Raw genomic sequence first — 26,760 nt, 5'->3', positions numbered from 1 at the left:
TTTGTCCCAACTTTTTTGGAATCGGGGTTGTATGTCTCTACCAGCTTTGCACATCTAGACACTGAAATTGTTGCCCATTCTTCTTTGCAAAATAGCTCAAGCTCAGCCAGATTGGATGGAGAGCGTCTGTAAACAGCAATTTTCAAGTCTTGCCACAGATGCTCAATGGGATTTAGGTTTGGACTTTGACTGGGTCATTCTAACACATGAATATTCTTTGATCTAAACCATTCCATTGTAGCTCTGGCTGTATGTTTAGGGTCATTGTCTTGCTGGAAGGTGAATCTCCTTCCCAGTCTCAAGTCTTTTGCAGCCTCCAACAGGTTTTCTTCCAGGATTGCCCTGTATTTAGCTCCATCCATCTTCCCATCAACTCTGACCAGCTTCCCTGTCCCTGCTGAAGAAAAACATTCCCATAGCATGATGCTGCCACTACCATGTTTCACAGTGGGGATGGTGTGTGCAGGGTGATGAGCAGTGTTAGTTTTCCTCCACACATAGCGCTTTGCATTTAGGCCAAAAAGTTCAACTTTGGTCTCATCTGACCAAAGCACCTTCTTCCACATGTTTGCTGTGTCCCCTACATGGCTTCTGGCAAACTGCAAATGGGACTTCTTATGCCTGTCTTTCAACAATGGCTTTCTTCTTGCCACTCTTCCAAAAAGGCCAGATTTGTGGAGTGTACGACTTATAGTTGTCCTGTGCACAGATTCTCCCACCTGAGCTGTGGATTTCTGCAGCTCCTCCAGAGTGATCATGGGCCTCTTGGCTGCTTCTCTGACCAGTGCTCTCCTTGCTCGCTCTGTCAGTTTAGGTGGATGGCCATGTCTTGGTAGGTTTGCAGTTGTGCCATACTTTTCCCATTTTTGAATGATGGATTGAACAGTGCTTCTTGAGATGTTCAGAGCTTGGGATATTTTTTTATAACCTAACCCTGCTTTAAACTTCTCCAGAACTTTATCCCTGACCTGTCTGGTGAGTTCTTTGGTCTTCATGATGCTGTTTGTTCTTCAGTGTTCTCTAACAAACCATTGAGGCCTTCACAGAACAAGTGTATTTATGCTAAGAGTAAATTACACACAGTAGGACTCTATTAACTAATTAGATGACTTCTGAAGGCAATTGATTGCACTGGATTGTATTTAGAGGTATCAGAGTACAGGGGGCTGAATACTAATGCACACCACATTTTTCAGATTTTTATTTGTTTAAAATTTTGAAGACCATTTATCATTTTCGTTTCACTTCACAATTATGTGCTACTCTGTGTTGGTCTATCACATAAAATCTCAATAAAAAACTTTTAAGTTCATGGTTGTAAGTTGGAAAAATGTGAAAAAGTTCAAGGGGTATGAATACTTTTTCAAGGCACTGTATGTCAATATGCCAATGTGCTCTCTTGTATGGGGAAGCCATGGCCTAATGGTTAGAGAAGCAGCTTTGGGACCAAAAGGTTGCTGGTTTGATTCCCTGGACCAGCAGGGCTGGCTGAAGTGCCCTTGAACAAGGCACCTAACCCCCAACTGCTCTGGCAAGAGTGGTGGTGTACCTTGTGTCTGATTAGCCAAAGAAAAGCTGATGATGTGATCATCAGTTTGGGTGGTGCCTGACTGAAATGAAAAAACGAAAAGCTCTCTTATAAAGCCCAGATGTCATTTGTTTGATGTCTACTGCTATGCAGACTCGTAAAGCTGTTTATGATTTTGGTGTTATGCCATTTAAAATGTTTTAACTCCATCTGCAAGCCTTGGTTGATATGCATTACTTGGTGCAAAAAATATAAGGGCACTCAAGGTTGCAGGCAGTGTTTGTTGCACAGTATCTCTTTACTCATGTTACAAGATTACAGAAATAGATTTCACATTAAGGCAAAGTCTTCGGAAGGGTTTGCCACAAGTGATGCTCCTGTTTAACAAGCTCAGCCTCCCACTCACTGACAGCATTGTCCTATCCTTCACTGGAGCATTAACCACACACACACACACACACAAACACACACGCGCGCAGAGAGACTCACAGGGTTCCTGTGGATGCCATGCCACATTTAATTAGAGCAGAGCCCTAGGAGAGTGGGCCACAAAGGGTGGGCTCTGGGGACATGATTGTGTTCTGCCGCCGGAAATGGGGTATCCCGCTCCACAGTGACAGTTACCACAGCACGGGTTGCTGTGGTGATGAAGCCCCTAGATGCTGCATGGGTGAGAGCAAGACAGTGACATGCACAGGAAGTGACAGCTGACCAGGCAGGAGGAATGTGCTAGATAATACAATGTGCACATAAATTCAGTTCAAAAGTAGGTACATGATGATGCACGCACATACACACATATTCCTGTTTTGCTTGCTTGCAAACCTCAAACTTACACACACAGAGAGAGAGAGAGAGAGAGAGAGAGAGAGAGAACACTAAAAGGAGAGGATATAATTATCACTATTTTAAACACGATTCCATGAGCTAGTGAGGTCACAATTTGGAAACTTTGCATTTAGGTCAGAAGAAAATATAAGCATGAAAGTAGGAATTAGCAAGATTTATCTTCTTCAAGAAAGTTAATAGGATATAAATTCCAGACTGTGGGGTGCTGGAGCATGTGCACAGTGCACTAAGCACAGATGGTGTTAAATGATATTGTTGAATGTTTCATTACACTAAATGATTAAGGTTCAATAATAAGATGAACTTATTTGGCTCCAGCTGCGTTTTTGATGATCTCCATCTTTCCTTTGGTCTTTCTATTTGCTTGTATGCAGAAATTGTGCTGAAATAATATACTGATGCTGAATTTCCAAAACCTTATATCACATCTGATTGCTTAAAGAACATCTGCAATGAACATCATAATTGCAGAAATTGTAATTCTGTTTGAAATTGGCTATCAAATTATCATTCAGCTGAAAAGGCTCTATGTTTTAGAGCAGAGCTATAAAATTATGTTTTGACTTTGAGAATAGGTGGCATGGTGGTGTAGTGGTTAGCAATGTCGCCTCACAGCAAAAAAGTTCTAGGTTCAAGCCCAGTGGCCGACAGTGGCCTTTCTGTGTGGAGTTTGTATGTTCTCCCTGTGTCTGTGTGGGTTTCTGGGTGCTCCAGTTTCCCCCACAGTCCAAAGACATGCAGGTTAGGCTAGTTGATGGCTCTAAATTGACCGTAAGTGTGAATATGAGTGTGAATGGTTGTTTGTCTCCACGTGTCAGCTCTGCAATGATCTGGTGACTTGTCCAGGGTGTACCCCGCCTCTTGCCCATAGCTGGGATAGGTTCCAGCTTGCCCGCGACCCTGCACAGGATAAGCAGTTACAGATAATGGATGGATGGACTTTGACAACTGTGTAGGTTACAGGAAGCTCATCAGTAGTTTAGGAGATTTTGAAAGAGGTCTTTGTTCAAGAAACCTGAAAAAAGGTGGGGGGGATCCTATAAGCATGTGTGCTCGATGTATCACCATCAGAACTGCTGCCATTTTTTAATTAATAACACTCCAGTTTAATTGGCTGACCGGATTAGAAATTAAAGTCTGTAATTGCCCTTTGACCCTTTTACTTATTTCCAAAAAACAGCAGACTTGCTGTCTCTTATTTAAGAATGTAGGGTGACCTTTGATGACCCCAATTGAACTATCAATGGATGTGAAAACATATTAGAATTAGAACAGATTGATTCATGCTGAAGGAATAAGAAGTATTCTCTGTGTGTGTGTGTGTGTGTGTGTGTGTGTGTGTGTGTGTGTGTGTGTGTGTGTGTGTCGGTGATTTATAGTTGGATAATCTGGATGAACAGGCCGCTCAGATCAGGAGGGAGTTGGATGGGCGTCTGCAGATGGCTGATCAGATTGCCAGGGTGAGTTTCATTTATGGATCAGTCCATAATCACACACCGTAGGTACACCTTTATCTGCTTGCACTTGAAAGATGAAAATTACTAATGCTTACACTTGAATTTATGATGTGGGGAGTACTAAGGTAGTTAATTTTTTATGTTGCATCACATTATCTGACGATAGTGTATCACTTCCAATGGCCTATGTATAAAATTGCCTTGAAATTTTAATACTTACATCACTTCTATTTCTCAGTACATGTTTATGTTAGACACCATCTGCTTTGTCTGTGTTACATGTTATGCTAGCTACAGAAACACCATGCACTGTAAATCTTAATATCTAAGTGAAATTTACATCTTGGATTGTTCTTGGCTTTCAGGACTTTGTATCCAGAGATCCTTAAACTGACAGGCCTTTTTCCTGCATTTTTTTCTTTTAAACAACAGGCAGGCAAGTTTCCCAAGTTTGTGTCAAAGGAGATGGAGGCCATGTACATTGAGGAGCTGAAGTCATCTGTAAACCAGCTGATGGCTAACCTTGAGAGCATGCCTGTGTCCAAGGGAGGAGAGTTCAAACTTCAGAAACTGAAAAGAGGACACAACACATCCATCATCGACATGGGCCAGGAAGATGAGAACCAGCTCTCTAAGTCAGATGTGGTTCTCTCCTTCACACTTGAGGTACAGGATGTTGATATTATAAAAACCTTGCAGTGTATCTCCCAAGATTAAAAAAAAAAAGTTCACCTGCTTAACCCAATACTTAACTCATTTCTATATTTAGCTTTCAGAAATATCATATCCTCAGAGAACATAGCGGAGTATGATTTTTCTAGTTCATTTTAAAATATCTCCTTACACAAAGGTGAATGTTAAGTGTAACAGTTATATGATTTCATCAGCAGCTTAGAAAGATGGGAGATATTAGTTTTAGATTGTTGTTTTTAGCAGGAGTATTTTTGGTCCCAGATATCCACTCTTGCTGATATTTATTATGTTGTTTTTTTTAGTTATATGTTTCCTTTGTTCATCAATAGTCCTGGGCTGCTTTTCAAATCACACTCGATACTGCATTCTTAGGCTATACATTGCATATACTGCATTCTTAGGCTATACATTGCATATATACATTCTTGTCACTGGGTTAGGGGCTCCTTTAAAGGGGCAGGCTCACCAGAGTCCAATTCATTGGGTTTTTTTGTTTGTTTGTTTGTTTTGTTTGAAAAGCACATAATTGCTATGTTCTAGCTCTCTGTGCAGCAAAACTTCTGCAAATGTACTGTTAGTGATTGATTTGAAACCCATCTCAAAGTTTTTCTTCGTCTACATGTCACATTGGAAGTTTTGAATAAAATATGCATTATTATTTCTTTCCTTCATAGCCGCTTCCAAGACAGCTGAGAATGGTTCAGATCTGTTACAATGGAATAACCATACGAAAATAGAATGGATCGGTCGAAAGAGTTTAAAATATAGGCGCTTTGACAAAATATCTTCAATTTCACAAGTTAAGATCTATGGCCTAGGATATCACTGAATTGCTGGAAATTGTTTTTGGAATATCACCAACATCGAAAATGGTGACTCGCTACTTAGCGCCGAGGATTCTGGGAAGGGTGAGCCGGCCCCCTTAATATGCATCTTTGGCCTGGAAATGTGGATATAGTTTGTTTTTACTCAGACTATAAATTACTATATAGAAGTTTTAAGTGTATACTACATGCACCTTATCAGGTAAAAGGCACATAATAAAGGTACAAAAGGTGCATGCTTGAGGGTACCACACCAGCAACAAATAATGACACAGTTAAGTGCACTTTTTTTTCCTGAATGCGTATATAGTACTTGGATTTTTGAAAGGTATGAACATCATACACTAAATATTTTTCTCCAACAGAAATGACTAATTATTGCACAATAACTCACATTACTGAATCACCCCGACAGCTTCCATACAACTACTCCCAGCTAAGTTTTAAATCACAAAATGTGCATTATTCTGATTACTGAGGCTATGAGTACTGAGTTCAAAAGGTCTTTGGTGTTTTACCCTTAAAGTGCTGATGACACGTTTTTGACATCTTTGGCAATGTTTTATAACATAAGTAATTCCCGATGATCCATATATTAATTCACGAAGGCGCCTATTTCACAAGTTATGATAAAAAACGCGGCTATTTGGGCAAATTTGACGGGGCTGCAGCACCCAGGAGACGAATGAGGAGGGGCTATATGACGTCAGCGAAAGAACCTTCCTCCTAACTTACCAGTTTGTTGTTGATGCGGCAGGTGTTCAGTTTATCATTATTAGTATTTTTATTAGACATTATTATACATATATATATATATAGTTATTATGCCTTCGCGTTGTGTTGCCGGCTTTTGCTCCAAAACCCACAAGGATGGGATAAGTTTATTCAAGTTTCCCTGATATCCCAAGCTGCATGCGAAGTGGGTGAAGCAAGTCAGGCGCACTCGTGGCACTCGTGGCAAGTGGGAGCCCTCACCAACATCCGTCCTGTGCTCTGAACACTTCGATTTGGATTGTTTTGACACCCTTCCCAGCTTAAAAGAATCTCTTGGGTGTGCAGTTCAGCACAAACGTGTGCTGCTGCCATCAGCAGTGCCTACAGTATTCCGGAGGGGGTCTACTAGTAGCTATGCCGGATCCAGCAGTCGCCTGGGACAAGGCGACTCCTCCAAACACAGTCCTCCTGTCAGAACATGTGTTGAGAAACGACATAAGATAAAGGTACGTAGAGCTATAGAGTGCTCCGACATGATGCTAAAAATAGTAACCATGCGGTCTGCGCGGCCATCTTGGAAGTGACTCGCTCCAGAGCACTCATAGAGTACACATCATAGAGTACACATTCATGATAATCATAAATGTAATCATAAAGTCGGCGTGCTATCAGTCATGTATTTGCTTGTGAAAGCTTGCGGCTTTCATGTAACTGCCGCCTAGCTACGAGAGGCAAAGGGTAAAGAGGGTAGGCTATCATAGATTCTATTCGGAAGAGATCAATACATGATTGCTTAAAAATTAGGTATTTTAACAATTTGCATCTGTTTTGTGATTATCGTGACACTTGTGTCTTATATAGAACTGTATGTCTTATCAGCACATCGAGGATCTTCCACCGGAGGCTTTAGCAAGTACTCGTAGCAACACTACACTTTACCCTTTGCCATGCGTTGTTAGGGAACGGTAGCAAGTACCCCGATGACCGACTTCAAGAATATGTAGAAAAAATTTAGAAATTATACTTTCCAAAAGTCATTTGAGCTTAGTGTATTGCATTTCCATTTATATTGTAGGTTCTTGCTGATGTTTTTGCGGAGTATGACGCAGCTGCTGAATCAGAAGCTGCAGAGTTTGTATGTACTAGTTGTGAACATTCACATTATTCTCAATCTCATTTATTTAAAATCAGATAAAATCATGCCATCATGATCACTGCTTAAAGTACCAGTATTTGGTTGTTCTTTTGTTCAGAGGAAGAGCTAGCACTAGAGAGTTCACCGGCGTTTTCATGCACCATTTCCATTGAGTAGAACAGCCAGTGAACCGCAGCATGTTCTTCCGCTGACGTCACAACATGGCCGCGAGCCACGGACCCAGTTTTCTTGCGCTGTGCAATTAAAAGTTGGATATTCGCGTAACAACAGCTTCTTTTCACGTAATTATAACAGAAATCTAACATGTTTGCCATGTTGTATAGTTTATTTAAGAAATTGCATAGAGTCATGTTCGTGTCATCAGCACTTTAAGTTTTCACTGTTCTGGTACATTATGTTTGTATTTATGCTATGCTACACATTTCCTGATGCAAACACATTGCTTGCACTAAAGACACAATATGAGATGTACAGTAGCTCTGGTTTGGACATGAAGGTTACAGACATTTCCAAGAATTGATAAATTCATGCTTCTTCTTAGGGGAAAAAAGGATTAGAGTATCATAGGGAAGCAAAGAAAATGGAAGGACAGTGGGATTGAAATCTTTCCTCTGTTTAGCTCAGTGCTGCTGAATTTGAAGGTGTTGGTTAATTTTCTGTAACAGCATGGCTTTGACAATGATTCCTGCTGCAAAACAAATCACAGGTTTATATTAATGCACTCATTCTAATGCTTTATTGCTTCAATAGTAACAGTTTATTCACAAGGAATTGTATGGTGGTTACTCCAAATAATCAACGTCTAATAATAAATTATTGTTGTTTAACAATGAAAATATATAATCATTCATATGGTTAAGTGTCTGAAAGGAAATGGTTATTTTATAGTTATGGAAGAAATGGTCAGTCATTTTTTTGGCAAGGAAGAGTGTTAGGGACAGAGGAGTTTTCCAGTTTCTTGGTTATATGACAAGCTATGGTCATTAATCTTAATAACTTCAAAGGAAATATTAAAGGCTGCTGAGGGAACAATTGTTTATAGTGAAGCTTCATACTTAAGAAAATATGGTAATGCATCGACCTGATTTTTGATGGCTTTTGTGACAGTACGACATCTGTATGAACGATGTATGTGCACCACCACCACCAGGAACCTGATCGTAAGTGCAAGGCAACATACTGTACCTCATAAACACCTGACCATCAGACAATGCAATTTGTATCTTTATTTACATAAGATTGATGGGTTTTATACAGCATTTATTTTTAATTTATTTTTATTAAAAATAACGTGGGATTATTTACTAACACTGTAGCAACCTTTGGCGTTAATAACAGCAGAGAGTCTCTAACAGGTGGATCTGCATTTTATTCCTCTTGAACACTGTAGAACCAGAGCAGGTGGGTGGAGCACAGAAGCATGGCAGGCCAGAACTGAGTTCTCAGAAACTCTTATTTTTAATGATGTGTGGTTTTTCAGCTCATTCAGTCTCTCACACATGCATTCGGGTCGGGATAGAGCTCCCTTTCTCTGCTCTTTGTCTCCTTTTATAGGGCGCGGTCACTGGGGAAGACACACAAACACAGGTTAAGTCACATCAGGTGCAGTGATTCTGCCACTTACCTTCCCTGACTCTGCCCTCCATTCACAGACCAACGCTTGACCACGCCCCCGCTGCCACATACCCCCACCGCCTGACTCAGGCCGGGGAGCCGTCCGGGCTGCAGCTGACTCCCCCCCGACAGGAGAGGAAATCCGCCATGACCCCGGCCTGTGAACCACTTTGAACTTAAACGGCTGGAGTGCCAGATACCAACGGGTGATCCACGCATTGGCATCCTTCATGCGGTGGAGCCACTGGAGGGGGGCGTGGTCCGAACAGAGGGTGAAAGGGCGTCCCAGTAGGTAGTAGCGGAGGGTGAGGACCGCCCACTTGATGGCGAGGCACTCCTTTTCTATGGTGCTGTACCGGCCCTCATGCACCGACAGCTTCCAGCTGATGTACAGCACTGGACGATCCTCCCCCTCCACCTCCTGGGACAGAACAGCCCCCAGTCCTCTGTCTGACGCGTCCGTCTGCAAAACAAAGGGGAGAGAAAAGTCAGGGGAGTGTAACAGTGGCCCCCTGCACAGTGCAGCCTTTACCTCAGAGAAAGCCCGCTGGCATTGCTCCGTCCACTGGACCGGATCTGGTGCTCCCTTTTTAGTGAGATCAGTCAGCGGGCTGGTGACGTCCGAATAATTAGGTATAAACCTACGATAGCAGCCAGCCAGCCCCAGGAACTGTCTCACCCCCTTTTTGGTCTTGGGCCTCGGGCAGGCCGCAATTGCTGCCGTCTTATTAATTTGAGGATGCACCTGCCCATTGCCCAAGTGGAAGCCCAGATACTGTACTTCCACCTGCCCAATTGCACACTTCTTCAGGTTGGCTGTGAGACCCGCTCACCTCAGCGACCTAAGGATGGCCCTTAGATGTTTTAGGTGTCGCGGCCAGTCATTACTATAAATAATGATATCATCCAAGTATGCGGCTGTGTAGGTGGCGTGGGGGCGGAGGACCCTATCCATAAGCCTCTGGAACATAGCAGGCACCCCAAACAGCCCAAAAGGAAGTGTGACGAACTGGTGTAAGCCAAATGGTGTGGAAAAGGCCATTTTCCCTTGGGATAACGGAGTCAAGGGGATCTGCCAATATCCCTTTGTCAATGTCGAATAAAAACGAGCCGTGCCTAGTTGATCAAGCAACTCGTTAATATGAGGCATTGGGTACGCGTCGAATTTAGACACCGCGTTGACTTTTCTATAGTCCACACAGAACCGGACCGACCTGTCGGCCTTGGGAACCAAGACCACCGGGCTGCTCCAGTCACTGTGGCACTCCTCGATGATGCCCATTTCGAGCATGGCCTCGAGTTCTTCCCGAACCACCTTTTTTTTGTGTTCGGGCAGCCTGTAAGGGTGGCTGCACACTACCACCCCCGGGGGCGTCTCAATGTGGTGTTCTATGAGGTGGGTGTGGCTGGGCAGGGGAGAGAATACGTCAGAAAATTCTGTCTGCAACTGGGAGACCTCTGTAAGTTGGGTCGGAGAGAGGTGGTCTCCATAGGGGACCGGAGCGGTGGGCAATGTCAATTTTACTTTTTGAACCTCTGGCCCCAGCTCCGCCTTCTCTGGAACCACCAACACCAACGCCACAGGGACCTCCTTGTTCCAAAGTTTTAACAGATTGAGGTGGTAAATCTGTAACGCCCCACCCCTGTCCATTCGCCGCACCTCATTGTCGACGTCCCCAACTCGCCGTGTAACCTCAAAGGGTCCTTGCCACCTGGCGATCAATTTGGAGCTTGACGTGGGCAACAACACGAGTACTTTATCTCCCAGTGTGAATTCCCTAAGGGGCGTGCCCCTGTCGTACAGACGGACTTGACGTTCTTGGGCCTGCCGCGAATTCTCCTGGGTTAGGTGCATGAGGGTGTGGAGTTTGGTGCGCAGGTCGATAACGTATTGAATTTCATTTTTCCTTGTTGAAGGTCCCTCCTCCCAATTTTCACGCAGCACATCTAAAATGCCACGCGGCTTACGCCCGTATAATAATTCGAATGGGGAGAACCCCGTGGAGGCTTGTGGGACCTCTCGCACTGTGAATAACAGGGGCTCGAGCCATTTATCCCAGCTGCGTGCATCCTTGCTTACAAATTTTCGAATTATGTTCTTGAGGGTGTGGTTGAACCGTTCGACTAAGCCATCCGTTTGTGGGTGATAAACGCTGGTGCGGATAGGCTTAATTCCCAGTAACCCATACAGTTCGCGCAGTGTGCATGACATAAGAATAGTGTCTTGATCAGTCAGAATCTCTTTGGGGATTCCAACTCGGGAGATGACGCGGAAGAGTGCTTCCACAATACTGCGTGCTGAGATATTGCAAAGAGGCACTGCCTCCAGATATCGCGTTGCGTAGTCCACCAGAACTAAAATAAAGCGATATCCTCATGTTGACCGATCTAATGGCCCGACGAGATCCATCCCAATTCTTCCGCATGGGGTCCTGATTAATGGCAGAGGGCGCAAAGGCGCTTTTGGAATGGCCGCTGGATTTGCTAACTGGCATTCGTGGCACGCCGTACACCACCAACGGACATCGCCATGAATCCCTGGCCAATAGAACCGGGCCATTATTCGGGCTAGTGTCTTATCCTGCCTTAAGTGTCTGGCCATGGGATTAAAGTGAGCCGCCGAGAATATAAATTCCCGGTGGCTCTTTGGGATCAAAAGCTGTGTTATCGGTTCCTTCGTCTGAGTGTCCTGCGTCACTCGGTATAACCTATCCTTAATAATGGAGAAATAGGGGAAGGACGGGGTGGCATTTGGCTGGAGCGTTTGACCATCGATTACTCTCACTTGGTCAAACGCATGCTGCAGAGTCTCGTCTCGTGACTGCTCCAACGGGAAAGCCACGAGGGATTCCCCGAGAGAGGGAGGAGGAGCCTGCTGCTCCTCACTCTGACGCGGTGATGACGTAGACAGCTCTGTGACAGCTGCTCCCGCCAGTGCCACACCGGGACCTCCCCCCGCTAAATTATGGCAGGCCCCACTCTTCACTAAATGTGACATTAATTCCCGAAATCCCGGCCAATCAGTCCCCAAAATTATCGAGTGGGTAAGGCGAGAATTAACCGCCGCCTTTTACTCTAAATTTCTCCCCTCGAAATAGAATGTGGACCGACACTAAAGGGTAGTTGTGAACATCCCCATGCACACACACACACACACACACACACACACAAAACACCTTCACCAATTGTGCTCTCCCCAATGCCTCGTCTTGCACCAGGCTTTGGTGGATTGAGGTCTGATTACAACCGGAGTCCACCAAAGCCTGATACGTATCCCCTTGGATACTCACCAGTATGCGATACGCTCCGGCCCGATCGAGGGCGGTCTCTGGCGCGTCGGGGATCCGGACCACCGCACCCACCTCCATCGCCGAGCACTGATGCTGGAGGTGCCCCGGCTCCCCGCAGCGCCAGCATACTGGCCCAGGCTCTCCCTCTGCACCGGTGTTTCGGAGCTCACTCACCTGAGGGGGCGGAAGACACAGACATGGATGTAGGAAACAGTAGGGCACTGTGGGTGCGGCAGGCCGGCTGGGGTGGAGCTGACCCCCGCCTCTGCGGTGGGGGAATGGGGTGAGGACGAGAAACAGAAGGGGAGAGAGAGAAGAGAGGAGAGAAGAGGAGACACGCTGTCCTGCCGTCGGAACAGCTGCCATATGGTCCTCTGCCAGCTCGATGGCCTGATCCAGCGACGCTGGGTGATGGCACTGGACCCACTCCGCTCTTCTGTGCTCCGTCCCGGGTTTCAGCACCACTGTAGAACCAGAGCAGGTGGGTGGAGCACAGAAGCATGGCAGGCCAGAACTGAGTTCTCAGAAACTCAGTTATTTTTAATGATGTGTGGCTTTTCAGCTCATTCAGTCTCTCACACATGCATTCGGGTCAGGAGAGAGCTCCCTTTCTCTGCTCTCTGTCTCCTTTTATAGGGCGTGGTCACTGGGGAAGACACACAAACACAGGTTAACTCACATCAGGTGCAGTTATTCTGCCACTTACCTTCCCTGACTCTGCCCTCCATTCACAGACCGACGCTTGACCATGCCCCCGCTGCCATAAACACAAATTTTAGAATTGAATACCAGACATCAAACACCATACACCATACACCGAGCACCATGAAAACTAAAGAAAACAAAACAAAAATAATTCATGTAACATGGTTGTAAACAAATACACAATTTTGTAGTGTTTACAGACTATGCACTAACTATGAATGTTACACATCTTGCTCTGCTCAACCAAGAGTGCAAACCTCTACAACTTAGTTAAATGTGCACCATTAGCCTCTGCGCTCAAAGTCTTGTGCTAAACCACAGTTCAACCAATGCACCCAATACAAGCAAAGCACACTCAATAAACAGCGCACACAAACTTTACATTGTGCATGAATGACTGTAGTATGTCCCTGATGTGGGTGGAATACTGAAGCGCAGCAGGCGGGAGGTGATGTTCACACACAACTTTATTTTGGCTTTTTGTAGATCTTCTACTCAACTTTACTCATTCACACACATACCACACAGACATGTGATCTGGTCAGGAGAGATCCTCTCTCGTCGCTCTCTCCCTCCTTTTCTTCCTTCCACCCTCACTGCAAAAACACACAGACACAACGTTAATTGACAACAGGTGTACTGACTTTGCCACTCACCTTCCCTGACCCCACCTTCCATTCACAAACTGACGCTTGGCCACGCCCCAGCTGCCACAATGACATACCAGCATAACAGATAGCAAAGCTTCATAACATACCGTGCTAAACCTCTGTCAGAGGCACATGGTGAATATAAGCACAGTATCTGTAGCATAACAAATGCAGCTTCCTGGCCTGACAGCTCTGCCTGTGACATGAATAATGAGTGACAGCTCTGGCCGAAACTTACAAACACATTTTACACTCATTGGGGGCTCCACTTTTAGGCTCTGCTTTATTTTGTCCCTATTGCAGCACATATGGTATATTATTACTGACCCTGCTCTTTTGATTAGATTAGATTAGATTAGATTAGGTAAAACTTTATTGATCCCTTTGGGAGGGTTCCCTCGGGGAAATTAAGATTCCAGCAGCATCATTACAGATAAACAGAGAAAAGAAATAGAGAAAACTTCTAGATAAATTAAAATAAATTAAGTATTTACATATACAAATATAAAAGAATAAGATATGGGAAAGAGAGGAAGGGGGAGGGGGGAAAGGGGGGGAGAAGTGGGGTTAGGGTAAGTGTATGTGTGGGGGGGGCAGCAGGAAAGATATTGCACATTATATTGCACATTGTCCAGTATTGCTTATTGTTAGGCTAGGCTACTGCTCCTTCCCATCCTCAGTCCTCCTGTTATCCCTCATCCCCCCCAGAGAGGAGTTGTACAGTCTGATGGCATGAGGGACAAAGGAGTTTTTGAGTCTGTTCGTCCTGCACTTGGGAAGGAGCATTCTGTCACTGAACAGGCTCCTCTGGTTGCTGATGACAGTGTGCAGAGGGTGACTGGCATCATCCATGATGTTCAATAGTTTGTCCATAGACCTCTTCTCTGCCACCGTCACCAGAGAGTCCAGCTTCATGCCGACCACAGAGCCGGCCCGCCTGATCAGTTTGTCCAGCCTGGATGTGTCCTTCTTGGATGTGCTGCCCCCCCAGCACACCACGGTGTAAAACAGGACACTGGTGACCACAGACTGATAGAACATCCACAGGAGTTTCCTGCAGATGTTAAAGGACCGCAGCCTCCTAAGGAAGTATAGCCTGCTCTGTCCCTTCCTGTATAAGTGATTGGTGTTGCAAGTCCAGTCCAGCTTGCTGTCTAGCCACAGCCCGAGGTACTTGTAGGAATCCACAGCCTCCACCTCGACTCCCTCGATCAGAACTGGCCGTGAACTTGTAAGTCCTTTGTTAGGACTTACTGAATTTACTGATTTTTTTTTTTTTAAATCAAGTGAAAACACATCAAATCCTACATCTTATTCGTTTATTATATAATTGCTGCACATAACACTGGTCAACAATTTTCAGAAGTTGACTGCTTCAGAGATGAAATTGGCTGTTATGAAATTTGGGGTGTTGAATTCAAATATGACAATTAAAACAGCTGATTGGCTATGGCTTCCAAGATATTTAAGATTTTACATTTTATACTTATATACATTGTGTAGATAGTAACGTTTTAAGTATAAACTTTAAAGCTAGGTCTCTTCATGTGTTTATGGTTGGTTTACATGATATTTCACATGTTCTCCTTATGTAACACTAGAAAATCAGCAAAAAGTTTATATAAATAAAATGTATTATGAACCAAATGGCAAAAAACAATTATGTACAAGTACTAAATAGGTTTAGTCCTTATTCGGTGTACTCAGTGCTTTTTGGCAGCTTGTCTCTTGAAATGGAGCATCTCTTGTCAAGCTTGTCAACCAAAGACTTAATCTCAAGTGCATAGCACTATGATTTTTTTGAGCTGATATAGGGCAATTTGTTCAGCAGAGTGATGTAAGTTGACTTATGATCGCATCATCAGTGACTTCTAGGAATAACATATCATGTATGATGCAATACCGGCTTCAGATTGCATCATTCATTATTTTGCCAAAAAAGTAAGTACTATCCAAAGTCAATCATAGATTTATTCATAGAGCCAATCTGTGAACAATTTTAAGTTTCATTTTCATTCACAGAGACCCAGAATTAGTAAAGTTTGACTATATTTATTTTGGAAGCATTTTGGCTGTAGACCAGTGTAATCAATAATCTTTTCTGAGTCTATTTTTGATCTAACTTCAATTTGGAAATATATTGCCTTACTTGTGCTTGTGGATGAACTGTAAGTTGTCAGATTGCAGGCACTTACAGATGTAGGTGCAGAAAGAGATAGAGAAGCAGACTTCAAACAAAGCCAAATCGTGTGACAAGAGACATAGTCGGTAACCAGACGAGGGTCGATCGATCATGCAAACAACGCAAAGAAGGTGAGGCAAAAGATGAGAGAGAAATACTAACAGAGGTCAGAATAATGAAATAGCAGGCAGACAATGAAAAGGCCCGGTAGTACTGGTTGGAACACAGAACGATACTTCACATTGAAGGTGTGGAACTGGCGTGGTTATATGGGGAGACTAATGTGTGATGATTGTCAGCTGAGTTCAATAGGCCGATAACAGAGGGCACTGTGTGTGTTCTGGGATGTGTAGTTCTGGGAGTCCATGTTTGTAGTTTGGATAGTGACTGTTTTCAATGTGAATACTGACATAAATGAAGTTGTTTCTAAAAACCCTGCAACAATGATGGGCTTAGAGTGTCATTTATCGATCAACAGTAATTCAGGAATTGATTCTAAAATAAAATGGACATGCTGTGAAAAAAATACATCTTTAACATATACAAAGTCGTGTTGCAGTCGTTGACTAATGGATGGCATATGAACAGAACTATTTACCACATAGAGTGTTCTTGGTGCAGAGTCTGGTAGCATTGCCACTCTGTCACTGTCAGTGACCATTTTCTGGAAATATTCCATTACTCACAGTCGACAATGCTGCTCTTCTGGCAAGCAGAAATGTGCTTCTTACATGTGTTGGGTTCACATAGATGTTTCGTGGAGACCCAGACCCTGTCGCCTGGGGAGAAATCCGGGGCCGGGCGCCTGTGTTTGTCTGCGTATTCCTTGTACTTGGCATTGACAGATTCTAAGCATTGGTGCACCTCCTCCCATACTTCTTGGCTGTGCTTGAACCAGTCCTCTACTGATTGTACCTGGGCTGGGGTGTCATCCCAGGGGAACAGGGGCAGTTGGTAGCCGAGTATGCACTGAAAAGGTGTTAGCTGTGTTGGTGAATGTTTCAGGGAGTTTATTGCATACTCAGCCCAGGGGAGGAATTGTGCCCATTCCCCCTGGTTATGCATACAGAAGATTCTCAGGAAGCAGCCTACTTCCTGATTGGCTCTTTCAACTTGACCATTAGACTGTGGGTGATAACCAGATGTGAGGTTGACTGATACTCCCAGGCATTCCATGAAGCACGACCAGAAGCATGATATAAACTGTGGACCCTGGTTGCTGACGATGTCTTGTGGGATGCCAAAGTACCTGAAGATATGGTGAAACATGAGTTCTGCCGTTTGAGATGCCGTGGGGAGGCCCGGTAGAGGAATAAGCTTAAGTGACTTGGAGAACCTGTTGATGATTACCAGGATGGTGGTGTTACCTTAAGATTGTGGAAGATCTGTGATGAAGTCCACAGCAAGGTGCAACCAGGGTCATTGTGGTGTGGGAAGAGGGCACAGCTTTCCTGCTGGTGGTGTCCTGGGAACCTTGGCCTGTACACACTCCGAGCACGACGTGATGAACTGAGTGATTTCCGTCAGCATGTTCTCCCACCAGTACTTGTTTTTCAGCATCTGGTAGGTTCTTTGACTACCTGGATGTCCAGTCGCTGGGGACGTGTGAGCCCAGGTGATAAGGCATCCTCGGAGTGACCTTGGTACATAAAGAAGGCCAGGTGGAAGCTCCTCAGGTGTGGATCTGGGCTGTGTTCCTCTGATCTCTTGATCTAGATCCCAGGTGATAGACTGGACGAAGCACTCGGTGGGTATAATGGGGTGGTCTGAAGAATCAGGCTGTACAGGGTTAAAGTTGCAAGACAGGACATCAGCCTTGGTGTTCTAGGAACCTGGGCGCAATGCTATTGTGAAATCAAATCTGGTAAAAAAAAATAGTGCCCATCTTGCGGTTCAACCTCTCAGCTTTCTTTAGGTACTCAAGATTCTTGTGATCAGTGAGAGTTGTGAACGGATGTGCTGCTCCCTCCAGCCAGTGTCTCCGCTCCTCCAGTGCAAACTTGATGGCTAACAGTTCTCGGTTTCCCACATCATGATTCCTTTCTGTGGAAGTGAGCTTCATTGAGAAGTATGCTACTGAGTGGAGCTTGTTCTTCTCACCAAAACATTGGGAGAGGATACCGCCTACTCTGGTGTCGGATGCGTCTACTTCCACTACGAAAGGTTTGGTGGGATCCGGATGCTGTAGAATCGGAGCAGAGACAAAGGCTTTCTTGAGCTTGTTGAAGGCCTCCTCAGTTGCTGGGTTCCAGCTGAGCTTCTTGGGGCCCTTCTTTAGCCAGGTGGTGAGTGGAGACGCAATGGAACTGAAGCTCCTGATGAAACAATGGTAGAAGTTTGTAAACCCAAAGAAACATTGCAGGTCCTTGACGGAGGTGGGAACTGAACATTCAGTGACTGCAGAAACCTTGTTGGAGTTCATGCTAATGCCCTCAGCACTGATGATGTAGCCAAAGAATGAGATGCGTTGTTGATGGAACTCACATTTCTCTGCCTTGACGTACAGGTGGTTGTCGAGCAGACACTGCAGGACCGTGTGCACATGGTGAATGTGGCTCTCCTCATCTGGAGAGTAAATGAGGAAATTGTCAATGTAAGCAATGATTAATTTGCCTAGCATGTCCCTAAGAACGTCGTTTATGAGGCACTGGAACACACTGGGCGCTGAAGCCAGGCCATATGGCATGACCCGGTACTCAAAGTGACCAGTAGTGGTGCTGAACGCAGTCTTCCACTCATCTCCCTCCCTGATCTGGATCAGGCTGTAGGCACTTCATAGGTTGAGCTTACTAAAGATCTTGGCACAGCGAAGTTGTTCAAGAGCAGCAGGGACTGGGGCAGGGGATATGGATACTTAACCAATACCTGATTGAATCCTCTATAGTCAATGCATGGACGAAGCCCTCCTCCTCATTTCTCCATGAAAAAGAACCCAGCAGAAGCAGAAGATCTTGAAGGATGGATGTATCCTTGTTTGAGGGCCTCTTGAATGTATTCCTCCATGGCAACATGCTCCTTCTGAGACAAAGGGTAGATTCTGCCTCTCGATTAAACAAACTCTCAAAGTTCAATCTTTCTTCTAACGCTCTGACATGGATGGAATCTTACTTAGATTCAAGAAAGCAGTGTACAATAATTATGGACATACAGTATGCTCTCCCCTATCTAATAGCACCACTGGAGTCCCCCAGGGGTCAATTTTAGGACCGATTTTATTTAGTCTATATATTAATGACTTACCTTTGATATGCCCAGAAGTTTACATTCAGATGTATGCAGATGACACAGTTATTTACACACATGCCAAAACGAGTGAACAAGCTGCAACACAACTCACTGCAGCATTAAATAAAGTGTCTGACTGGCTGACAGTTAACTGTCTTACTCTTAATGTGAGCAAAACACTAGCCATGTATTTTTCCATCAAGAGGCATGACCCAAAACAACAACCCAATATCCTTGTTAAGGGAGAGGTGATAAATACTGTTGATAATTTCAAGTATCTGGGTGTTATCATTGATTCTAACTTAACTTTTAAAAAGCACATAAAAAAGATATCCAAAAGTGTCAGAGCTAGTATAGCTAATTTTAGGCATATCAGGCACCAATTGCCCTTACCTGCTGCTAAACTGTTTTTACATTCTATGATTTTTTTTCTCATCTATCATACTGCTCTACGAGTTGGTCCCAGGTAGGGGTGACTATCTTACAACCTTTAGCCACCCTCTACAAACAGGCTATAAAAGTTCTTGATAAAAAAAAACAAAACAAGAAATTACCATCATTGTGCCATCATAACAAAACACAACTTACTAACCTTTGAGAGTTTTATCTGTTTTGCTGATATGTGCTTGATGTATAAACTTATCCATGATCTTGCACCGCCACCTCTCAAGCAATACATATCACTTTGCAGAGATAAATTAAGGCTCTCTAGGTCTTCAGTGAGAGGTGATTGTTATGGGAGTTTCAGGAAGACTTCATTTGGCTGATCAGCTTTCTCTATCAGTGCAGTAGAAAAATGGAACTCAATTCCAGCTCATATTAGAGACTGTACAAGTTTCAGCCAATTTAAAAAATCCTTGAAGATATGGCTGAAGGCTTATCAAAGATGTGATCACTAATTTATTATTATTTTCTGATGTGTGCTGCCTTATGTGTTGTCATTTGTGTATTGATGGTAGTGTCCTGTGTAGGTGTGTTGTCCTTGTGCTATCATTACATGTTGTGATGTTGTGTTGTCCTAGTATGATGTTGCTGTTTTAGTGTATATCTAGTCGTAATGGCAATAGTACTGTATGTATTGTCCATATTGTTTTATTGTTTGTTTGTTTTAAGCCCCCTGCCCAGGGACCACAGATGAAAATTAGCTGTATAGCTAACTCTGGTATGGGACTTGTTCTGTACATGGCCCCTGTTAAATAAACTAATAAACTAAACTAAACTAAACTAGGAGGTGACATTCCTGGCAGCAGGTCTATGGCACAGTCGTAGGGTCTGTGAGGTGGTAAACCACAGGCCTTTTCCTTGCTGAAGACCTCCTTGAGATCTGAGTAGTGTTCAGGAACATGTTCTATGGAGTCGGGCTGGGGGCTTTCCACTGAAGTGAATAAGATCTGTAACTGTGGCAGAGAGACAATGCTGAAAACAGGTGTCTGGCCATTGAAGGATCTCCTTGTTCTGCCACGAGATGAGTGGATCATGGAGTTGCAGCCAGGGGTAACCAAGAATGATGTCATGGTTGACAGTGTGAGTGATATACAGTGAGATGAGTTCAGAATGTAAGGCTCTCACCTGAAGTCGGACTGGAGCAGTGTGTGTGGAGACTATGCCATCACCGATGGGTCCTCCATCAATGGTACGGATGCTGAGCTTACTTTGTAACGGTGTAGTGGGCAGGTTGAGCTTCTGAGTGGCCGAGAGGCTGATGAGGTTGCACTCTGCCCCCGAGTCTATAAAGGCAGACAAAATGTATGCGGAGGATGCGAATTTTAGTAGCACTGGAACGTCGAAAGATTTAGAATTAAACTTTCTTACCAGACTCACGGTGTGAGCTGGTACTTCAGCTAGGCTAGCAAGGGGTGGCCGGATGGGACAGTCACGAATCCGATGTTCTGAATCTCCACAATAAAAACATAAGCCCTCCTTACGGTGACGTTCACGCTCAGTGTTTTAACTTGGTGCAGGTGATTTCCATGGGCATGGGTTCATCGGTTGTGCAATTGAAAAAGCTGTTCTCTAATAAGGGATGATGAGTCAATAGCTGGTCTATGCGGATGGCCATATCAATCAGCGCGTCGAGTGCGAGCTGTTCATCTCAGTATGCCAGGCAGGACCTCAGACTTTAAACCGCAGTCCCTGACGAAACACTGCTTTGAGAGCTGGTTCGTTCCATCCACTGGCCGCAGCCATTGTTCTGAACTCCAGTGCATACTTCGCTACTCCTCTTGACTCTTGGCAAAGGGAGAGCAAACTCTCGCCAACTTCTATTCCTTGGGGCTCGTGATCAAAAACTCGAGAGAACATGATGAGAAATCACTCATACGATGTAGTGTGCTCACCACCTCTCCTCCAAACTGCACTGCCCCATTGTAATGCTTTGCCAGAAAGGACAACAGCTGAGAGATCTTCTGCTTGTCAGAGAGATGAGGCACGGAGGAAAAATACAGGGAACACTGAATCAGAAATCCCTTACATGCACATGGATCCCCGGTGTATTTCTCAGGAGGCGGAAGTGGCAGCGCGGAGTGAGCAGACGACTCAGGGCATGTTTGGAGGGCCTGTGACATCACAGACGTTAGTTGGGACATCCTGGTGTTGAGGTCAGCTAACATCTGCTGATGTTCTCCTAACAATCGCCCCGGAGTGTGCAGAGCAGTCTGGTTAGTTCCTTCTGCGACATCCATGTTACAGTGAAGTATTCTGTCAGATTGCAGGTACTTACGGATGTACGGTAGGTGCAGAAAGAGATAGAGAAGCAGACTGCAAACAAAGGCAAATTGTATGACAAGAGACATGGTTGGTAACCAGGCGAGGGTTGATTGATCATGCAAACAACACAGAAGGTGAGGCAAAAGATGAGAGAGAAATACTAGCAGAGATAGTATTTAATAATAACGAGATAGCAGGAAGCCAATGAAAAGGCTCGATAGTACTGGTCAGAACACAAAACGATACTGTGCAATGAAGGTGTGGAACTGGCGTGGTTATATGGGAAGACTGATGTGTGGGATGATTGTCAGCTGAGTTCAATAGGCTGATGACAGAGGGCGCTGTGTGTTCTGGGATGTGTAGTTCTGGAAGTCCATGTTTGTAGTTTAGTTAGTAACTGCATTTTCACTGGGAATACTGACATAAATGAAGTTGTTTCTAAAACCCTGCAACAATGATGGTCTTAGAGTGTCGTTTATCAATCAACAGTAATTCAGGAATTGATTCTAAAATAAAATGGACATGCTGTGAAAAAATAAATCTTTAACATATAATAATAATAATAATAATAATAATAAAACTTTATTTGCCAGGTATGTGAACACACACGAGGAATTTGATACAAAGTCATGTTGCAGTCGTTGGCTAATGGATGGCATATGAACAGAACTATTTACCACATAGAGTGTTCTTGGTGCAGAGTCTGGTAGCATTGCCACTCTGTGTCACTGTCAGTGACCATTTTCTGAAAATATTCCATTACTCGCAGTCTTGCTCTTCTGGCAAGCAGAAATGTGCTTTTAATGTCACAAGGAAAGATGTAAATGTGCTTTTAATGTTGTTCATATTATACACTGTGTCATTCAGATGCGTAGGGGAATGAGGTTTAGTGATTTGCTCCAAAATCTGATTTATAAGTAGAATGCAAATCGATATTTGCTGTGATGGGTGCATCTAATGAGATTTTCTTTCCATACTGTGCTATTTTTAAATATCCTGTCTTTGATTCATTTACATAAAATGTCCTCAGCCAGCTTTTAAGGTTGGATTCTCCTCATTAGGAATTCATGAAGAGCCAAGTTGTGATAGAAAATCTGAGAGAGTTATAGATTTAGCAACATTGTCAGCTCCAGTGTTAATTTGACACCTTTATAAGGCTTCGATTTTCACAAGATTTCCACACTTGAGTGTTGTAGAACTACAGGCACACTATAAGCAAACAGGAGACAGGACTGCAGTATATTCAAAAGAGCAATGTTTTTTGCTGAATGATTGTGGAGAATATTGAATATCCAGAAACATTCTCTGTTGAAAGTTTTTAGCTAAAATTAAAGCATCTTGGGCTGGATTGCCCTCCTGGCTGTTTATTGTAATACAGCAGTACAACAGTCATTATAGTACTTGGCAAAGCAGTGGTTTATGGATCTAAACAGGTTTGAGACATGAGATGTCTGTTTTGTGTCAGTGCTCTGATTTTGTGGGTTGTAAAGGTGGAGGAATTGATTTTGCCAAGCTTATTTCAGCAGTGAAGTGAACAGCGTACATTCAGGGATTTGCTGAAACAGCATGAGGATCTGATAAAAAGGACACTGGATAGAAAATTGTCATATGCTGCATGTTTAGGTTTCCAAGGAAAATGGAACAAGCTTAAATACCACTGTATAACCCTTTTTTTTATCCCAAGGGAAAAATGATGATTCCTATAATCTGCTCATTTCACTCCATGGTGGAAAACACCACCATGAAACACATTAAATATGTTTATATTTAAACATTTATGATTCTGGTACTAATTTGTTTCTTGATGCTGTACTTTCTTTATTCCTGTGAGATGTTAGCAGTTGTGTGCTGCTTTGATGTCACAAGGAGACATCGCTGCAACACAGTTATAATAGTGTTTAATAGGAAAACAAAATCAGTGATTTTAATCATAAGTGATAGCAGTTTTGCTGTTAGCTAGAAACAAAAGAACAAGAGCTTCTTTTCATAGTCACAATTTTCCAGCAATAAAAAAAAAAAAAATTAATGCATCTTAATGAGAAATCAAATGTTGAAGCAGAAGTGGAGATTGCAAAAATTGGACTCAGAGTTCCATGATGCACTGCAGAGCATTTTTTAACATAGTTACTGGGAGACCAAATGGTCTCATGGTCTCCCAGTGGCCAGATTTGGTCTCCTAGTCAATGCCAAACCAGCTTCACTGGGAGACCAAATTTTAAACCAAGTTATGTCTTGTCATTTGGTTCAATCAGTTGCAATTAATTAACCAAGTACCATGTAAGTATACATTTAACAAGGAAAACTTGGCACTGCATTAACTATGTTGATATTATGCTGGCTGAAACGAGGATTCGTAATGCGGCAATTTGCATCACAGAATATGCCGCAGCGGTGCAGCCACATGGACTCTGGGGCCTGTGATTGTATTGCCCAGACCAGTTGGTCTCCTAGTGGAAAATCCTTAAAAAATGCTCTGTGATGCAGTACAGCTAAATGACGCAGTTAAGCTTATTTACAGCAGACATTCGGCTTGGTTAGTTAGCGGTCTACAGAATGATGAGTACAATGACAGTGTTGGCATTATTAACAATAAAACTGAAGCCTTGGAACCTGGTTGGTTTGTGTAGAGTGTACAGATAAGGAGCTGAATGAACTGGATAGACTAAAGAACTTAAGCACTGGTCTCTTTTGGTAGAGATGATGTAAGATGATGTATATCCTACTGGCACCACTATCAGTAGGTAGTTGGATAGCATTGTGGGTAATGTAGGAAACTGTTAACCAGTGATCACATGTTAAATATAAAGATATGCAAGTGGTTCAGGGTGGATTTTTCCTTTAATGCTGTTGTTGCATTAGATTCAAGAGAGATTTATTGTCAATATGTCCATATACAAGTATACAGTACATTGAAATACCATTTCCGTCAAGCTCCCATGGTGCATTTATAGAAAAAAAAAAGATTACAAAATAAGGTACGGGCGACACGGTGGTGTAGTGGTTAGCACTGGCGCCTCACAGCAAGAAGGTTCTGGGTTTGAGCCCAGTGGCCGATGGGAGCCTTTCTGTGCGGAGTTTGCATGTTCTCCCCGTGTCTGCATGGGTTTCCTCCGGGTGCTCCGGTTTCCCCCACAGTCCAAAGACATGCAGGTTAGGCTAATTGGTGGCTCTAAATTGACCGTACATGTCAATGTGAGTGTGACTGGTTGTTTGTCTGTATGTGCCAGCCCTGTGATAATCTGGCGACTTGTCCAGGGTGTACCCTGTCTCTCGCCCATGGTCAGCTGGGATAGGCTCCAGCTTGCCTGCAACCCTGCACAGGATAAGTGGTTACAGATAATGGGTGGAAAATAAGGTATATAAATAACTCTATCTATAGCTATCTAATTGGCATTTAGCTATCTAAACATCTAGTTATCAAAGTACAATAAGCATTTGCATACCGTATGTGTGCAAATGTTCATTTTAGTGCAAAAATACAAGAGACTGGAGGTCAGTTTGAAAAGTTCAAGTTTTAACTTATTAAATTATTTTATAATGTGTGACTCCTTCCATTACATAGCAAGTGCATAATCTAACAAAGCCAAAACTTCTCAAAACTTGTCACAAACTGTCACCTTGAGCAAGCAAAATATTGTACAGGACTATAATGCATACTTCTGTTACCTTTTAGCATTACATTGCAGGCATTCTTATCCAGAGCAACATACAACAGCAGTGGGCAGCCCAGGGAGCAGTTGGGGGTTAGGTGCCTTGCTCAAAGGCACTTTAGCCATTTCTGCTGGTCCAGGGAATCAAACCAGCAACCTTTTGGTCCCAAAGTGGCTTCTCTAACCTTTAGGCCATGGCTTCCCCCATTTTAGCACTCCTCTGATATAAACAAATGTGTTTGATTTCAAGCACCTTACTATTTTGAATTCTGCTCTGAAAGGAAATGGGGAATGTTGTAAGGGTTTCAGAAAGTTTGTTAGAAATATATTACATTTTGTGTATTGTAACAGGTATATGTTTGGGATATAAGGGAGGAGGGTGTTTGTTTATGCATTTATTTTGAACTTAGAGAAATGGTAATGCTCATTTGTGAATTTTAATTTCACATTTTAATGCCCTAACTTGTAATGCTAAAATTTAATGCTAAAGTTACTTGCTCAGAGCTTTTTAGCAAGCCATTTTTAATACTTTTAATTGTGCTCATATGAATGATCCTGCTCAATATGCTTATCTTCTCACGTAATTGTTTTTCTGCCTCAATGGAGCAATAAGGCACAATCACAGCAATGCATATAGACATGGAAATGTAATAATTACAGTGCAGTGTTGCTTTAAAAAAAACATTTAAAAATGTATTTTACTATATTTTATAATATTTATTTATCGTTTTAAATGTTGGTTTAATAATTTAAATATCATCTGCAATGATAAGTGAAACCACCATACTTTACTTCCAGTATTTACTGAGGTTGAAATCCACAAGATATGATAAGCATCAATGATAAATTACATTGTTATTATTTTGAAATTAGATAAGGCCCAACTGTTCTTCTGTGGAGTAATATATAGTGATGCTCAAGTAGCTGGTTAAGGATGATTATTCTGACCAATTGCTGTGTGGCCCCATTTCAGCATGAGGTATGAGTGGGGCATTGAGGCATGCACATCAGTAAAGTCTTTTAACTGCTCATCCATTGGAATTGCTATTAAGTATTAAATGTGGCTGTCCTCTGTAGGTAGTGATCATGGAGGTGCAGGGGCTGAAATCTCTGGCCCCAAACCGCATTGTGTACTGTACTATGGAGGTAGAGGGAGGAGAGAAGCTACAGACGGACCAGGCTGAGGCTTCCAAACCAACGTAAGATACACTTATTGCTATTTACACCCTCACTCTGCACCAGCTGAGGCTAATTGATTTAAATTGCAATTTCATGACAAAAATGTTGAACAATAAATTGATTTACATTCTCTGATTATGAAATGGCATTTAACTAATGTTTAAACCAATTACAAATATGATGATGACATAGTGCCTAAGAATGCATTTAAAATATTTTCAGCATGAGTGCGTTTATTGCATTTTCAAAATATTATTTAACAGTTATTCGCCAAAGGCAAAATCGGTGAATAACAACCAAGACAAATTTGACGTTATCTCATCTCATTATCTCTAGCC

The 26,760-nt window shown here is 43.2% G+C and overlaps 1 protein-coding gene across 8 annotated transcripts in view; it reads left to right on the top strand.

Annotated features, from left to right (window-relative positions):
* The window catches only part of cadpsb (Ca2+-dependent activator protein for secretion b), a 168,885-nt gene that overhangs the window by 62,193 nt on the left and 79,932 nt on the right, over nucleotides 1-26,760 (top strand). For all 8 annotated transcript variants that reach the window (XM_060918307.1, XM_060918306.1, XM_060918301.1 and 5 more), the window contains exons 4-6: nucleotides 3,757-3,837; nucleotides 4,267-4,500; nucleotides 26,321-26,442. In XM_060918307.1, the coding sequence (XP_060774290.1) occupies nucleotides 3,757-3,837; nucleotides 4,267-4,500; nucleotides 26,321-26,442 (437 nt within the window). The remainder of the gene's footprint in view (nucleotides 1-3,756; nucleotides 3,838-4,266; nucleotides 4,501-26,320; nucleotides 26,443-26,760) is intronic.

Source organism: Neoarius graeffei, chromosome 4, assembly GCF_027579695.1.
Source record: "Neoarius graeffei isolate fNeoGra1 chromosome 4, fNeoGra1.pri, whole genome shotgun sequence".
NCBI classification, from domain to species: Eukaryota; Metazoa; Chordata; class Actinopteri; order Siluriformes; family Ariidae; genus Neoarius; species Neoarius graeffei.
This window is presented reverse-complemented; position numbering and strand designations above follow the sequence as displayed.